Raw genomic sequence first — 14854 nt, forward strand, 5'->3', positions numbered from 1 at the left:
GAGAAGATTAATCGACTAATTACCGAGGGCCATCAGAGGTCATGAAAAAAAAAATAATGAACAGAGACACCCTAAATGCTCTGTGTTGAAAGCTGGATTTATTCCGGGACGATTCAGTCTCTGTTGATCTAATGCAAGCAATCGTTGCGCCGTTGGAACATTCGCTCACCCTGAAGATGGGGAAATCGAGCAGGTCCTAAACCACAGTAAAGGGTTGAGCAATGTGGTTAACCCCGGGGATCATTTGAAACTTAAGGGAACTCTATCAGCTCATTTTTATAATGACAGTCAGCCCACCCCCACCACACTGTGTTTTGTTCTTAAAAGAACGAGTTGGCTTCCATCTTAAATATCCACTTAAGCGGACCTGATGAATGATGATTCTGTCAAGATGGCTTTCCAATTATGTTATTATCCCCCTTGGGAAAAGAGATGTGTGGCTTTGATTGGCTCGGCCTTGGCTGTAGCATAGCAATGTGGGGCGGCGATGGGAACACGGCTAGCACGACGGGCGGAAGCATTTAGTTGCGATCTAATTTGTTTACGCCGTTTCAGCGTTGCGTTGATTAGATGCTAATATGTCCCAGGCTGCTGCTTTAACCTTTAGCGAGACGGGGCGCGGGTCCGCTGTTAAATGACAAAGCACGAATCCCCAAATATCATAGCCATTGAACTTTGTTTGAAGGATTACACTGAGCTTGCCTCAGTGTATCATGGGATGTCTGAGATGGACCGTGGGGGTGTACAGCCGCACTAAACTTAGATGGAGCTTGAGACAGCCCCCGCTGTGTAACGGCGGCGTCGGAGACCATAACTTGACATTCAACAAACTCCACTGGCCTTTTGCTTTGGAGGAGCCATCACAAAGCAACAGCGATGATGCAATGCAACGTGGTCACAACATGGCCTATTTTCCCCTGAAAACATAGCAAAAGCCTGATCGCTGTCGCGCCAGTTCTATACGTCCGTCTGAGTGGCAGTTAATGTACTGCCCGCTGTACTTACTAAGGGCCAATAGCTATGTCTAAGGTCTGGCGGCCTGTCATACGCTCCCTCCTGTCAGGTTTGTTGCCCCGCATCGCCTGAAGTGTAGTCTGGTCTCGCTGTAGGCACGCATCGGCAGGGTTAAACTAGATGGAGTGACTTTGCGCTCCTCAATTTAGCAATAAAGTGCAGAGATGGATCGTACTTCAAGCGCCGGCAAAAAGGAGCCCGACATCCGTTCACACTCGCCTGCACAACCAACAGCTAGACCCTGCTGTGGGTAAATTAAGTTGAGCGGGAATGAGAGAGAGAGATGGACAGAGGGGACGAAAAATACAAATCCTACGTAAAGTTCCAAAATGAGATGAATAGGCCGTGTAGCCTGACGGAAATATGAATATCTAATGTCGGGCCCCGTGACGGATGGGAATGCTTGGCTGGCTGACTTTCGGGATTGAAGCGTTGTAATGAATGGCAGGTGCCCCGCAGGCATCCCATAATAGTCCCACGCGGCAGTGGGTGAGGAGGAGGCCGCTGTACCTTCACCCCCCCCCCCCCCCCCCCCCTCCCAACAGTGTTGCGGTGACGGCATGTCCTTCTGTGGCGGTGGCAGATAAGAAGCAGAGTGTACGCTGCTAGATTAAAGTGTGGTAGTCAACAGCACGTCTCTCCGCGGTTCACCCTGATGCTAGGGGACTCAAAGTGTCAGGGGGCCCAGGGTTGCCTTTCGTGCCACCACCGGCTCTGCTGGTTTTTATATATCTGCACGTCAATCAACCCCCGGTATTAAAAAAGAAAGCGAAAGCAATCACTCCGCACGCGCAGCCAGCATCCCTTCTGACGAATCGTGTACCGCGATCACAAACACACAACACCTGGCTCGCCGCCGAGACAACTCGCACGGCCGTTTTTCTGCGTCTCCCTTCCCGCCCCCCCCCCCCCCCCCCCCCCCCCCCCCACCCGGGAGACGGGGAGCATTATGATGTCAGCTATTCTGAGGCGTGTGTTTGTCTCCGCGCCCGACACGGCGAAGGCCGCGCGCCATCTGCTTGCGCCACGGCTGACGCCGTGTATTATTCATGGAGGCCACGCACACCTGTTGCGGCACGCGTCGTATATCGTCACGCGGCGACGCCCGCAGACACCAGACAGGACGCGCTCTCGGGGCCGATTGAGGAGCGTATTCGGCAACGCCAGCACGCGGGGGGTCTTCAGCGTGTCACCTGCGTGCCCCTCCCCTTCCTGCTGTGAGTCCTCGTTTGCCTCCCTCCTCCCTGTCCCTCTCGAACCCACCCAGGTATGGCTAAGTCCCGGGAACATCAGGACATGCCTGCTCACGGAGCACGGCTCTGTCTCCCCTGTTGCTCTCTGCAGGGGGGGGAGGGGGGGTTCGGTTCCTGCCAGCCTCACAGCTCATTAGCCAAATGAGGCATTAGCATGGGCTCCGTTAGCTAGTGCACCGTGGGCCGCGCATACAGAGCCTGGGCGGTCGCGCGCCCGAGCCATGGTATTAAGGGAACGGATTTCCTTCCTTTGAAGGGGAAGACGAGCTGGCTACAGCAGCGGCGGGCGCTCGGTGTTGAAATAAAAATGGAGGCCAGAGAGGATGTCTGGCTCAGCCTGACGATGTGGTTCAGTTCAGGGAGGCGAGGAGGAGCGAGGAGGAGCGAGGTGTGGCGACGGTGACGGTGGTATTGTCGGGGGGGGGAAGAAGCAGGAGGAGGAAGCGGCGGTTCTGCACGGCGCCGCAACCGATGTGATTTATCTCAACGTTTGTTTCTGCCGTGCTGGCTGTTTCGGATCTCTGGAGGATAGTCAGCCGAGCGGGGAAGGGATGGAGATTCAGACAGTTGACGGAGGGGAGGGGAGGGAGGGGAGGGAGGGGGAGGGAGGGTTTGCCCTTCGGCCTTGCTCAGCAACTGTGCCTCCCCCACCCCACTCTTCCTCTCCCCATCCTCCTGCTCCTCGTCTTTCCGCTCCTTCCTTCCTCCTCGTCCCCTCCTCTCCTGCTCCTCCTCCCCCTTCCGAGTCGTCCTCATCTTCCTCCCTGCCTCCTCTCCCTCCTCCTCTTCCACCTCCCTGCCCCCTCTTCCCCCTCCTCTCTTCCTCTTCCTCCTCCTCCTCCTCTTCCTCCTCTCTCTACGTTGGCAGCCTGCTCCTCTCCCCTTCTCCTCCCCTCCGCTATCATTTTCCCCCCCTTCTTCCCCTCCTCGTCATCCTCCTCCTCCTCCTCCTCCTCCTCTTCCTCCCCGCCCTCCGCTCCCATGGTGTCAGGTCTGTGACGATGCTCGGAGGGGACGTCTAAAGTAGGTCAGCCGCTGTCCCAGGGCCGGACCACTGGCTGTGGCCGCTGCTGTCGCGGCTCAGTACACATCCGTTCATTACTCATGTTCCACAATAACAAGCAGGATACAGAAATGAGATTACTAAGGGAGGGAAGGGGGCTGGAGAGAGAGAGAGAGAGAGAGAGAGAGAGAGAGAGAGAGAGAGAGAGAGAGAGAGAGAGAGAGAGAGAGAGAGAGAGAGAGAGAGAGAGAGAGAGAGAGAGAGAGAGAGAGAGAGAGAGAGAGAGAGAGAGAGAGAGAGAGACCGCGTGACGGTGGAGGTGTGGAGGGTGCAGAGCAGGCGCACACAGCGTGGAGGGCTCTGGCTTCCAGAGGGAGAGGGAAGGAGGGAGGGAGGGAGAAAAAGAGAGGGAGAGAGAAAGAGAGGGAGGGAGAGAAAAGAGAGAGAGGCAGTTCGAAAGAGAGAGAAATAAATAAGGGAGAGAGAAAGAGACAGTGGAGAGATAGAGAAGAGAGAGAGGGAGAGGGTGAGCGAAAGAGAGGGAGGAAGAGAAGAAATAGAAAGAGGAAGAAGAGAGGATGAAAATGGGAGAAAGAGAAGAAGAGGGAGAAAACGGCCGAGGAGGGAGAGAGAGAAAGAAGGGAGGGATAAAGAGCAGGAGAGAGAGAGAGAGAGAGAGAGAGAGAGAGAGAGAGAGAGAGAGAGAGAGAGAGAGAGAGAGAGAGAGAGAGAGAGAGAGAGAGAGAGAGAGAGAGAGAGAGAGAGAGAGAGAGAGAGAGAGATAAAGGAGAGAGCGAAGGAGAGGTTTGTTTACGACCTTCTGTGTAGTCACAGGGGCCGTAAATCCTCTCTTATAAAACATACACTGTAGGAAGATTACCCAGGGTGCAATCTACACCGCCGTGGCTACCCCTCTTTCCGCGGGCACGCATGCAATCTGGAGCCGCCCGTCGACCAGCGGTCCGCCTCCGTCACGCCGCGGCCCCCGCGTGGCGCCGAGTCTACCCGGGGATGTTACCCGGCGTGGGATTAGAATATCAGCAGCAGCGGGGGCTCCTGAAGGGGAGTAGGAGAGAGAGAGAGAGATAGGCGCTCAGGTCTCGGCACGACCGCCTGGCTGTCATGAAGCGATGATGTCATGAAGGCGGGTGTTATCTCCTCTCGCCCTGTCAAAGTGCGGGGGGGGGGGTGGGGGGGTTGGGGGGGGGGGGGGGCGACACAGTTTCTCAAACCCAATGCGCCGATGGTTTCCGTCACATCAGCGGCATTTACCTTCACACAAACGAAGGGCTTATGCGTCTGTTCAGGTGGTGATAGCACAGCGAATAGCGCTGGAAAAATATCATCGCCTGGCTGTTTTTGTTCACGGTGTACGGGAATAAACGTTGAATGCGGGGGGGGGGGGGGGGGGGGGGGTGATGGCGAGGGGGAGAGGACTGCTTCATGGCGTGCGGACATGCGTGTTTAATTCCCCCCTAGCTTGTATTCTTCGTGGCAGCGGTGCATCCTCACGTCTTCACAACCACCGGCAATTCCACACAGCCGCAGTAATGAGGATCTTTTGAATCACTGACTTAATGTGGCTTTGCCTATTGCTCGCCTTCATCTCGCTCGGTCTCTCTCTCTCTCTCTCTCTCTCTCTCTCTCTCTCTCCGTCTCTCTCTCTCTCTCTCTCTCTCTCTCTCTCTCTCTCTCTCTCTCTCTCTCTCTCTCTCTCTCTCCGTCTCTCTCTCTCTCTCTCTCTCTCTCTCTCTCTCTCTCTCTCTCTCTCTCTCCCCCCCATATACCTGCTCTATGTGGGTGCCACTCCCAAACCTTCTTTCTTATTCTTTTAATTTCCCCATTTGCTCAGAAAGAGGTTTCACCTTGTCATCCAAAAGAGGGCTGCTCCTCCTGTTCCTATTTCCTCTCTTATATCTCTCTCTCTCTCTCTCTCTCTCTCTCTCTCTCTCTCTCTCTCTCTCCCTCTCTCTTTCCCTCTCTCTCCCCCACTACCTTTTCATTACCGCCCGCCCGCCCTCTTGTTCTTCTCCATTGGGTCGTGTTAAAACACAACTCCCTGTACCGTTCTTTGAAATCCCTCCTTTAACCTCCCCCCTCCCGACACTCACACACACGCACACACACACACACACACGGTCGCACACACGCACCAATGTTACGACACTTTGTCCGAGTAATTGCAGTGAGACTCAGGGAATGTTTGTACCTCTTGCGTGTTCCGACAGGAGCGAGGCGCACCAAGGTGCGGTAGCTCCAGGTCAGGGTTGCGAAACAGTGTCTCTGTCTCCTCTCAGGCCGCCCCTTGATCCGATGAGACGTGATTCGCGACGTCTTGCGGTGGGTGGTGGTTGCAGCGAAACTCGCGTAAAAAAAAAAAAAAAACATCAGTTTGAATATGTCTGAGGCAAGAGTGACAGACACATCGAACGTGTCTGGTTTCAGCTTCACTCCCGGTTTCAGGTGCAGTGCTACACAGAAACTATGGTAATAGTAGAAATATAATTACGTTCGATTGAAGATAAAACATGAAAGGGCCAACCTCTGGGTCACGGGGGGGAAACGAAACATTGACTTTAACATGCTGTAATAGGATTATATAAAGTCAAGGATTATAAACTGTTGACACTTGATCATTTCACAGACGGCGTTCAACTTGTCGTTTTTTCACAAGTCAGATCAAGTCAGCTGTGAACGTTCCCGAAAAAACAGGCGCTTGTACCTCGCGTTCCGCATTACCTGTGTAAATCTATCAGAGGCCCCTGGGGGTGAATTATGGGCCTTTCACAGCTCTCATGCCACCCTATTAATCTCAATAGTGTATATTTTAGCCGTTGATAGCCAAGGTTACCCCCCGCGCTATCTGCGTGTTTCCAGAGGGCCCCCGAGAGCCGAAGCCGTCTTTTGTTTGCCTGGAACAGAATCCCAGCGACTGCGCTTTGAGTTTGCTTTGAAGTCTTTTTTTTATCTATCTCTTGGCAGGTGCTAGCCCTAGTGCTAGCACTAGCGCCGTGCTATTGCTACGCCCACACCTCTCCCCCCAGCCCTACCGCTATAACACTGGCCCACGCAGCGCAGCCCCCTCGCTCGATATTTTATTATTAGCGTTCTTTACATAATGAGATTATCATTTAACACTGCCTTCTCGACCTCACACAGTTTCACACAGCTATTCACCTGGGGGTTTTCTTGGTTCTTAAAGTGAGCTGGGTTGTTGAACCGAGTGTGAAGACTGAACAAAGATGGCAGATTGGTGAATAAGTGCGAAAAATCATTGATTGTTATTTGCAAGAGCATTTGAAAGAGCAAAGGGGGCCCACCAACGGACCCAGAACTGTGGTTTGTTACTCAACCATTCCGTGGTACTCCCAGCACCAGTTCATGTTTTGAATCTACAAATACGACAGCTACCTCTGTGTGTGTGTGTGTGTGTGTGTGTGTGTGTGTGTGTGTGTGTGTGTGTGTGTGTGTGTGTGTGTGTGTGTGTGTGTGTGTGTGTGTGTGTGTGTGTGTGTGTGTGTGTCTGAAGCTGTGGAGGAGGTATCCGGAGAATGGCTGATTTTGGCTTTCACCCCCGAGGTTCTCTGAAGTTTGTGCTTCGACAACAAGAGGCCCCTCCGTCCCACCGGAGAACATCCGCACGCATCGACCAGCTCCACCTCCTCCACCACCTCCCATGCCGCACATTTCTGGGCAACGGAACATAAATACCTCCCAGCTTCACACAAACGGGCATATTTGCTGCAGTTTATCGGCTTTTGGGCAGAGCAACCTTCAATTCCTCTCCCGGTTTTTGCGTGGCATAAACAAAGAGGGCCTCTTTAAAATACAAGACACCGGTTGGCCTCCCAGCACAGATAGCGGTCTCGCCGCCTCTGTTTTTGCCATCTTCTCGCCACTAATAACTGCTAGTTTACTGGCACATTCCTCGTATACATGTGCCGAGTGGCGTCGTAACCGGATCGGCAATAAAGAGAAGTAAGTAGTAGTCTAAAGTGGCTCCTCTGAACACTGGCCGTGTCTTCTATAGAAGTACTACTTTTAATTTTTTATCATTCCTTCGCCTCTTCCTCACCTTTTTAACCTCTGTTTTTGTAGCCTTCCTTTTTTTTACGGGCCCTAAATCCGCGCATGGGGAATATAGGGATCTGGAGTCCTTTGAAATGAGAGGGGGGGAGAGAGGAGCTGGCCAATTAGGATTAAGAGGAGTGGATGATGAGGGTGCAGGCAACCCTCGGCAGAGAGAGACACACTGGAGGGCAGAGGGGAGGATTACAGGAGCCGGCTCCCCCCTCCCTCCCTCTCGCCCTCCCCCCCCCCCCCCCATGGCTCCCCATCTCCCCGGCCTTGGCGAGGCGTCGGAAGGGGAGAGGACGTATTCTCAGGCAGGGGTGACCCGTCGCTGCTCTCCGGCATTCATGTGTGTAATGAAGGCCTGTGTCTGAATAATCCCATTAGGTGCACAGATTAAAACCTGAGCTGATATTTGAGACGCTGCCCGGCTCTCTCTTTCTTTCTCGCTGTTTCTCTGTTTCTCTCTCTCCTCTCTGTCTCTCTCTCGCTCTCGCTCTCGCTCTCTCTCTCTCTCGCTCTCGCTCTCGCTCTCGCTCTCTCTCTCTCTCTCTCTCTCTTCTCTCTCTCTCTCTCTCTCTCTCTCTCTCTCTCTCTCTCTCTCTCTCTCTCTCTCTCTCTCTCTCTCTCTCGCTCTCGCTCTCGCTCTCGCTCTCTCTCTCTCTCTCTCTCCCCTGAGACCGCGAGGGTTTGGGGGGGGAGAATGGTGGAGGACAATATTTGGGTGGCAGTGCTGTATGTGGCGCGCTGTAGCGCTAGTGTGATCATCACAAGCGAGAGAGGAAGAAGGCTTTCTGCCGTTCCTGTAGTCTCCTCGCCCCCCTCCAGGCGAGGGAACAATTGGCTTCCTCTGCCTGGATCGGCAGCGTCTAAAACATTCATCAGCTGAAGAATGCCGCTAATTGCATGTAATGAAACGAGTCAACAATTAAACGCAATGATTTGAAAATCGTTCCCCCCCCCCACCGCTCATGTGGGAAATGTGACTTCCTTTTGTGTTGAACGACGGCGATATCATAATTGCTTGTTAGACTTTTGAAATTTGGTGTTAATTAAACTGCCACACTTTTGTTGGGATGTAATTGATGTCAGATCGAGTCAAAACTCTTATCGCTGGGTTGGTTTTTGTTATTAAATAATATATATTTGGCCTTTTCATGTTCTAACAACACAGACAGAGTATGTTTGCCTCTTCTTGTGATGTCTGGCAAGATTTTGTATTTTAAAAGAACAAAAACTGGACGGACCATTGTGAGAGTTGAGCTGTGATTCAGACATCCAGATGTTTTAGTGGTGATATTGATACGTTCATATTAGCTGTGGGCTATATTTAAGATGGAAAGGGATCCCTCCATGTTTTTCTCTGCTGACGATTCATGTTTATTACTTAGGGCCTACATGCATCCACGTGAAATCGTGTGGCTTTTTCCTCTGTCAGTTTCAAGTGTTAGTTTTCAAGGTTATTGTGACATTAATTAAACGAGAAACAGTCAGTAATAGCAATAAAATCATTTTGTATGCCATGCCTCCTCAACACTGAAAACACGTAATAAAACGGTGCAGACAAGCCAATAGAAATAAGAATAACCTTTTATAACAAAAACATAAAAAACAATCATAAAACTCTAAATGGATGCCTGTAAATCGAAGACCTTCGCATTGGCACCATGTTTTTTTCGGATTCAGCCTTTGTTGTGTTATTTTGATGGTATGCCGATAAAGATCTCCTGAACAACCTTGAATAATGTAGAACATAATCTTGAGATGTCCCTGGGGAGGCGGATTGGTTCCTCTGTTCTATGTAACATATTGGTTAATGTCGCTGTAGTTTCATCCGCTCTGGAGCAACCACAGATTTCCCACAGGAGCTGTACGTCGTTTTATTAGCCGATCCCCCGTTTATAGCGTTCATTTGTATCGTCACTTCATAATCGTGTTTGTTCTACTTGGAACTTAGGAGATGAATCGACTATTATCTGTCAATATTTTTACGCTTTGTAATCTTTCCTGTCTTTCCTTTGTTCGATTGTACACAGCAAATATCTCCAGAGATGTTTGAATCTATTTTAATTAAACTCGGCCCAACCTAGTGGTGAAAGTTGAAGGAATACTGTTATATGTGGCTATAGGAGATATTAAAGTAGCAAAGGCTTTTTATCAAAGAAATGTTGTTTGTTTTGGAAGAGATTTGAAAAAGCGGTGCCCCGGAACTTCGGTTTACAGATTAATATGAATGGGATTTGAAACAAATACATAAAACGCCCTACGTAGAGGTAGGATATGGTCATTGTGTCAACGCCCCTAGCTGTGGGCTGCCTTCATACGCAGATTGTGAAGCGTTTGTCTGTGTCTCCTGCAAAAGTAGCACAGTCTCTCTCTCTGTCTCCCTGTCTCTCTGTCTCTCTCTCGCTCTCTCTCTCTCTCTCTCTCTGTCTCTCTCTCTCTCTCTCTCTCTCTCTCTCTCCCCCTCTTCCGTTATTCCGTCCCTCTCCTCCCACGGCGTTTGTCTCTTCCCTCTCCTCTTGGTAAACACTTGGCAGTGTTTTTGCCTTGGAAGGGGATGCAGCACGTCTCTCTTCTCTGCAGGCTTTCGCCCGGGCCTATCTCTGCCGTGCTTTCATCTGCCTCTCAGATAATAACACTCCCGGTGTTTAGGGTTTGCCGCAGCCCCTGTGTATTCAAAGCCTCAGAGTTAAGCTTGCTATTAAAGGCGACACATTTCTCTAAGCCTCATCATAATGTAAGAGCAGTTGCGTTTCCCAGTGGCGAGCCCTTGTTTATTGCTGGCGAGGGGCTCTGGCAGCTCTGCAGCGCCGCGAGGTGAATGCTGAAGGCCCGGCCCCAGATGTGGCGGCGTTAACGGGAAGCGGGACAATATATTGTTCTGTGTTTCGCTGGAGGAGGATTTGCGAAGGCAGAGATGCCAGCCCCTCTGTCTCTGAGCTGCGGAGGCTGGCAAGGTTCATAGCGTTTGTCTTTGATGGCGACGTCGTTAGTCTTTGTCCCGGCCTGGTCCACTCCACTGGAAAAAATCATATTTGACTTGTTTGATACTTTGCTCTTCTCTCAACCATCTCCGTTTTTTCTGTTCTTTGCTCTGGCTGGCTGGCCAAACATCCTTCATAATGTATCTGCAATGTGTTTCCCATCATGGCATGCTCTTTTAATCTGCTTGGCTGCTGCTAATCATCGCTGGCAAAAAAAAGTTTTCTGTTTTTTATAATAATCTCCGCTAAATCAAATACAGTAGGGGCATTATTGGGTTTCAAGAGATGCTACGCTACGATGCTATGCTCCGTATCATCTCATAACAAACTGTTTTTAATACATGGATGTCTAGAGAGAAACTGTGTGGAAACTATCTCGTAACCACCAGACTGGAATGAGGGCCACTTTTAACCACCCACCCACGGCATAACGCCGGTTTATTTTCCTTTTTGGCCTTCAAATGGAGGGTTAGGCTGCATGATGTAAAGCCTAACTTCTCTTTAATCAAACGCGACATCCCCCTTTGTGACGTGCTGTTCCCAGACCGAGACCTACCTCCTCTGTGTTCCATTCTCTTTCATCTTCCGAGCGCGCATGTCGTCCATCTTGTACCGTGCCTCTCTCGGGAACCGGCCGGGGTCTGCTATTGGTCAGGAGAGGGTGGGCCGCTTGGGTCGCTGGGCGTCGCCGTGTGGGGCGGGGGGGGGGGGGGGGGGGGGGGCTGCAGGGCTGTGCCTCGGTGGCTGGGGTGGGAGGGTGTCTCCTTCTTCCTTCCTGTTGCGTCTCCTTCCCCCCAACCCCCTGTTCCCAAATCCATCTTTCACACTAATCACAGCGCCTCCTCCTACAACTGCACACTGCGCCTCCTCCGCTACCTGCTCACTGCGCCTCCTCCCAACCGCGGTGTGTGCAGTTGGAGGGAGACGCGGGGGGGGACACGCCCAGCTACCCACCTCCTCCTCCTCTACCTGCGCCTTCCTTCAACCAGCGCACCGACACACTGCACCTCATCCACCCGCACACAACGCCTCCTTCTTCAAACCAGCGCACCCACACACTGCCCCTCCTCCTCCTCCTCCTCGTACCCGCGCACGCACCTTCGCCTCCTCCTCCCTGTGCCTGCCCACTGCACCTCCTCCTCCTCCTCCTCCTCGTGCTCGCTCACCGCACATCCTTCTCCTTGTCCCTGCTCACTGCACCTCCTTCTCCTTGTACCGACTCACTGCACCTCCTTCCCCTTGCCCTTGTACCTACTCACTGCACCTCCCTCCCACCAGAGCACTGACACACTCCCTTCCATTTGTCTTTTCCCACCCAGAACTCCCTAGCTTCCCGACCCCTCGGAGCACCGATATCGTAGCCGAGCCGCACAAAACCGGCCTGGTGATCGGGTGCGTGGCGGGGGGCGTGGCCCTGCTGGTCCTGCTCGCCGTCCTGCTCTTCGTGTACCTGCGCCGCCGCCAGCGCACCTTCAAGGGCGACTACAACACCAAGAAGCACGTGTTCGGCAACGGCTACAGCAAGGCCGGCGGCGTGCCCGCGCACCCGCCCCTGCCCAAGAACCTGCAGTACCCCGAGGACTCGGACGACGAGAAGAAGCCGGCGCAGGTCATCGGCCAGGGGGGCTTCGAGGGGCGCGAGCGCGACTTTGACGGCGAGACGGAGGACCTGAAGAGGCCCTACTTCACGGTGGACGAGGGCGAGAGCCGGGACTACGACGAGCGGACGCTGGCCTTCCAGTACGACGCCGAGGCGGAGATCGCCGACGACATGATCTCCCAGACCGACGGCTCCGTCATTTCTAAGAAGGAGTGGTACGTGTAGTTGGCCGGCGTCGGACGGGGTGGCGTGGACGGGGTGGGGGGGAGGGGGGCGGCAGCGTGCGCCAGACCAACCCTTCAGACCAGTCCTCCTGCCTCCGGCTGTCCTCACCTGCAACCCTCTCCACCCACACCCCCCTCCACCCTCACCCTTGCACCGTCACACCTCCACTTTCTCCCCCCCCCTCCCCCATCCCCCTGTCCTCCTCCCTCTGTAAATGTGCCCAGTCACTCATTGGCTCTGAAAGCCTCCCCCCCCCCCCCCCCAAACTCCTTAACCTCTCCCAGCAGCATCATATACCCCCCCCCCCCCCGGCGCATCTCACCTAATGTCCATGAAAAAAAAAAAAGGTCAAACAAAATAATAGCAACGTGTCAATCTTCAAAGTGCACCATCGCCTCGACCACGCAGCATCTCGGTGTCCTGAATTTTTCTGTGAATGAGAGCAAAGAATACAAAGACAAGGTACGTACTGTGATTGGTTCGAGAGCGCCAATCACCATTGACTTTGAAATGGTGAGGGAGGTGACTGTTTTATTAATACTGGTGTATTATTATTATTTTGTGTGTATTTTTCATGTTATAAATGTATTAAATGTATAAAAAAAAAAGTGACTGTGGAAAGGGGGTGTACCGGAGTGTGTTTGTGAAAAGTCCTACACTGGATGTAAGAATCTTGTTTTTCATATTGTGTTTTGGAATATCATTGTCATTTCTTTTTATCATGGTTGTTTTTCTAAGGCTTCTTTTTGGTATGATTTCAAAAGTGAAAACAGAATTGTGATGAAATGTCTCACAAATTTACTGTTGGAGGTATTCACTCAAATGCTTCAGAGAGAGAGAGAGAGAAAGAAAAAAGGACAAATGGTCTAAAATACTTCAAGATCCTTCTGCTCTTGGCCGGATTACAGGGAACACAATGCTTAGAGGCGGTGTCAGTATCATTTGCAGTGATAGCGCCAACCGTGTCTGCTCATTTTGACATCAGCCAGGCCCGTTGCATGCTACGCACGTCTTGTCACCACCTTCAACGCCCGGCACAAAGGGGTACAAAGGGGGCCCGCACTTAAGTCCAGGTATCGTCGTTCACTTTGTAAGTAATAGCAGAAACTCCAGGCTTTTTGGTGCCCAGCAAAACAAATGCCACTGATACCACCTTTGCATTGTGTTCCAATGCCGACACACCGGCCTAAGTAGGCCCCCGCTGGGCTCCCAAGTCCCTCGCTCAATAGTTCCGTCTCCTTCCCCCTGACAGATTTTATTTCTTTGTTTTAACAGAAATGTCGCGAGCACAATAGCGGTGGTGGTGGTGGTGGTAGGAGGGGCGGAGGGTACTTTGTCTCAAACGTTTTGAATTTGGTGACCGAGTTAGATGAGATGGATTTTCGTTGAGGTCCAGGGACGTTGGACTAAATGTGCCTGTACAAATAGAACTGTACAATTGACCACTGTAATGAAATGTTTTTGGGGTTTTGTTTGGGGGTGACGTTTGTCATAACGATGTGGATTTACTCGTAGTTCTTTTATTTTGATTACGTTAGCAAATGGATGTAGACACAATGTGGTAGGGATTCCCCGTAATCATCTTGATGGTGGCCCGTTGCACAAGTCAACCGCATCATCTATTAGGTATCCTCTGTCCATGCTGCGGACATACAGAGAATGTCCTCTCGTAAATTATTTTAGTTTTTTATACACACCGAGCAAACATTTATAAATGTATAGGGAACTTAAAACAAATAATTCAAACATTAGCCATTCTGTAACACATTATGACTACATTATGGCCGAAAGACTGAAAGATTGATATTTTATTTTTTTTGGCCTCTGGTAAATGAGAATACATAAAAAATATATATTATCTGAGATACAAAAACTACAAAGGAATGAATGCAACGCAAACTCAAAATGACATAACCAACCTATGGAAATACGAGAGACCTGCAACAGGAGAGACCAATCCGTTGCGTTAGTATCTTACTAGCTCTGAACAACTTAAATAACTCATCAATTATTTTATGCATGATTTTGTGTGGGAAGAATGTCGCTTTAATTGTTTGATTTTTTTGGACTTCATTTCCAGCTAAAAAAATAATAATAATTGCAGGTTTAATATTCTCTGGTATGTGTGCAGGAAATGTGCAGCGGTCAAGCATTCTGCAGTTCATAATAAAATATGTGTTTAGAAAAAAAAATACACATATCTGTCAGAGCAGATAGCCTTCAGCTTGCTAAGGTCAATGTTTTCCAAATCCTTCAGGCGTGTCTATAGTATCTCCCCTGATCATGAACTCCACGGGCTTCAAAACACTGCGAACGTACGTTCAACTCACTGAACAAACATCCCCAAAAATGTTATTGCGAGCGAAACGGAAGCATCGTATTTCCCCTCAAATCTTTTCCTAAATTTGTCAGCCGTATTACTTTCGTAGGTGTCCTGTGGTTCTGCTGGTGTACTGTGGGTGAGCTACTACAGTAGTTCTAGAAAGGTACAGTCACATGGGATTTAGGTTTACTCCAGATGACTGGACAGCCAATAGGCAGTATCGCAGGTGTTTCGCTAAATATGAACTAATATCTTTTAGTTTGATGTCGTTAGCTTTTGATAACTGATATGCAGTTTCTTTTTTATATTTAGTACCACACCTTAGCGTAGATTAACATGGAAAATTAAAGAAAGTTTATCCTTGCATTCAGTGATTCA

At 50.8% G+C, this 14854-nt stretch overlaps 1 protein-coding gene across 1 annotated transcript in view; it reads left to right on the forward strand.

The window, feature by feature from the left end:
* nectin1b (nectin cell adhesion molecule 1b) overlaps window positions 1–12225 on the forward strand; it is a 100371-nt gene extending 88146 nt beyond the window's left edge. The window contains exon 6 of the mRNA XM_056610624.1: window positions 11648–12225. Coding sequence (XP_056466599.1) covers window positions 11648–12153 — 506 coding nt within the window. The 3' untranslated portion in view covers window positions 12154–12225. The remainder of the gene's footprint in view (window positions 1–11647) is intronic.
* The last annotated feature ends 2629 nt before the right edge of the window (window positions 12226–14854 follow it).

The sequence above is a fragment of the Gadus chalcogrammus genome, chromosome 16 (genome assembly GCF_026213295.1).
Source record: "Gadus chalcogrammus isolate NIFS_2021 chromosome 16, NIFS_Gcha_1.0, whole genome shotgun sequence".
Lineage (NCBI taxonomy): Eukaryota > Metazoa > Chordata > Actinopteri > Gadiformes > Gadidae > Gadus > Gadus chalcogrammus.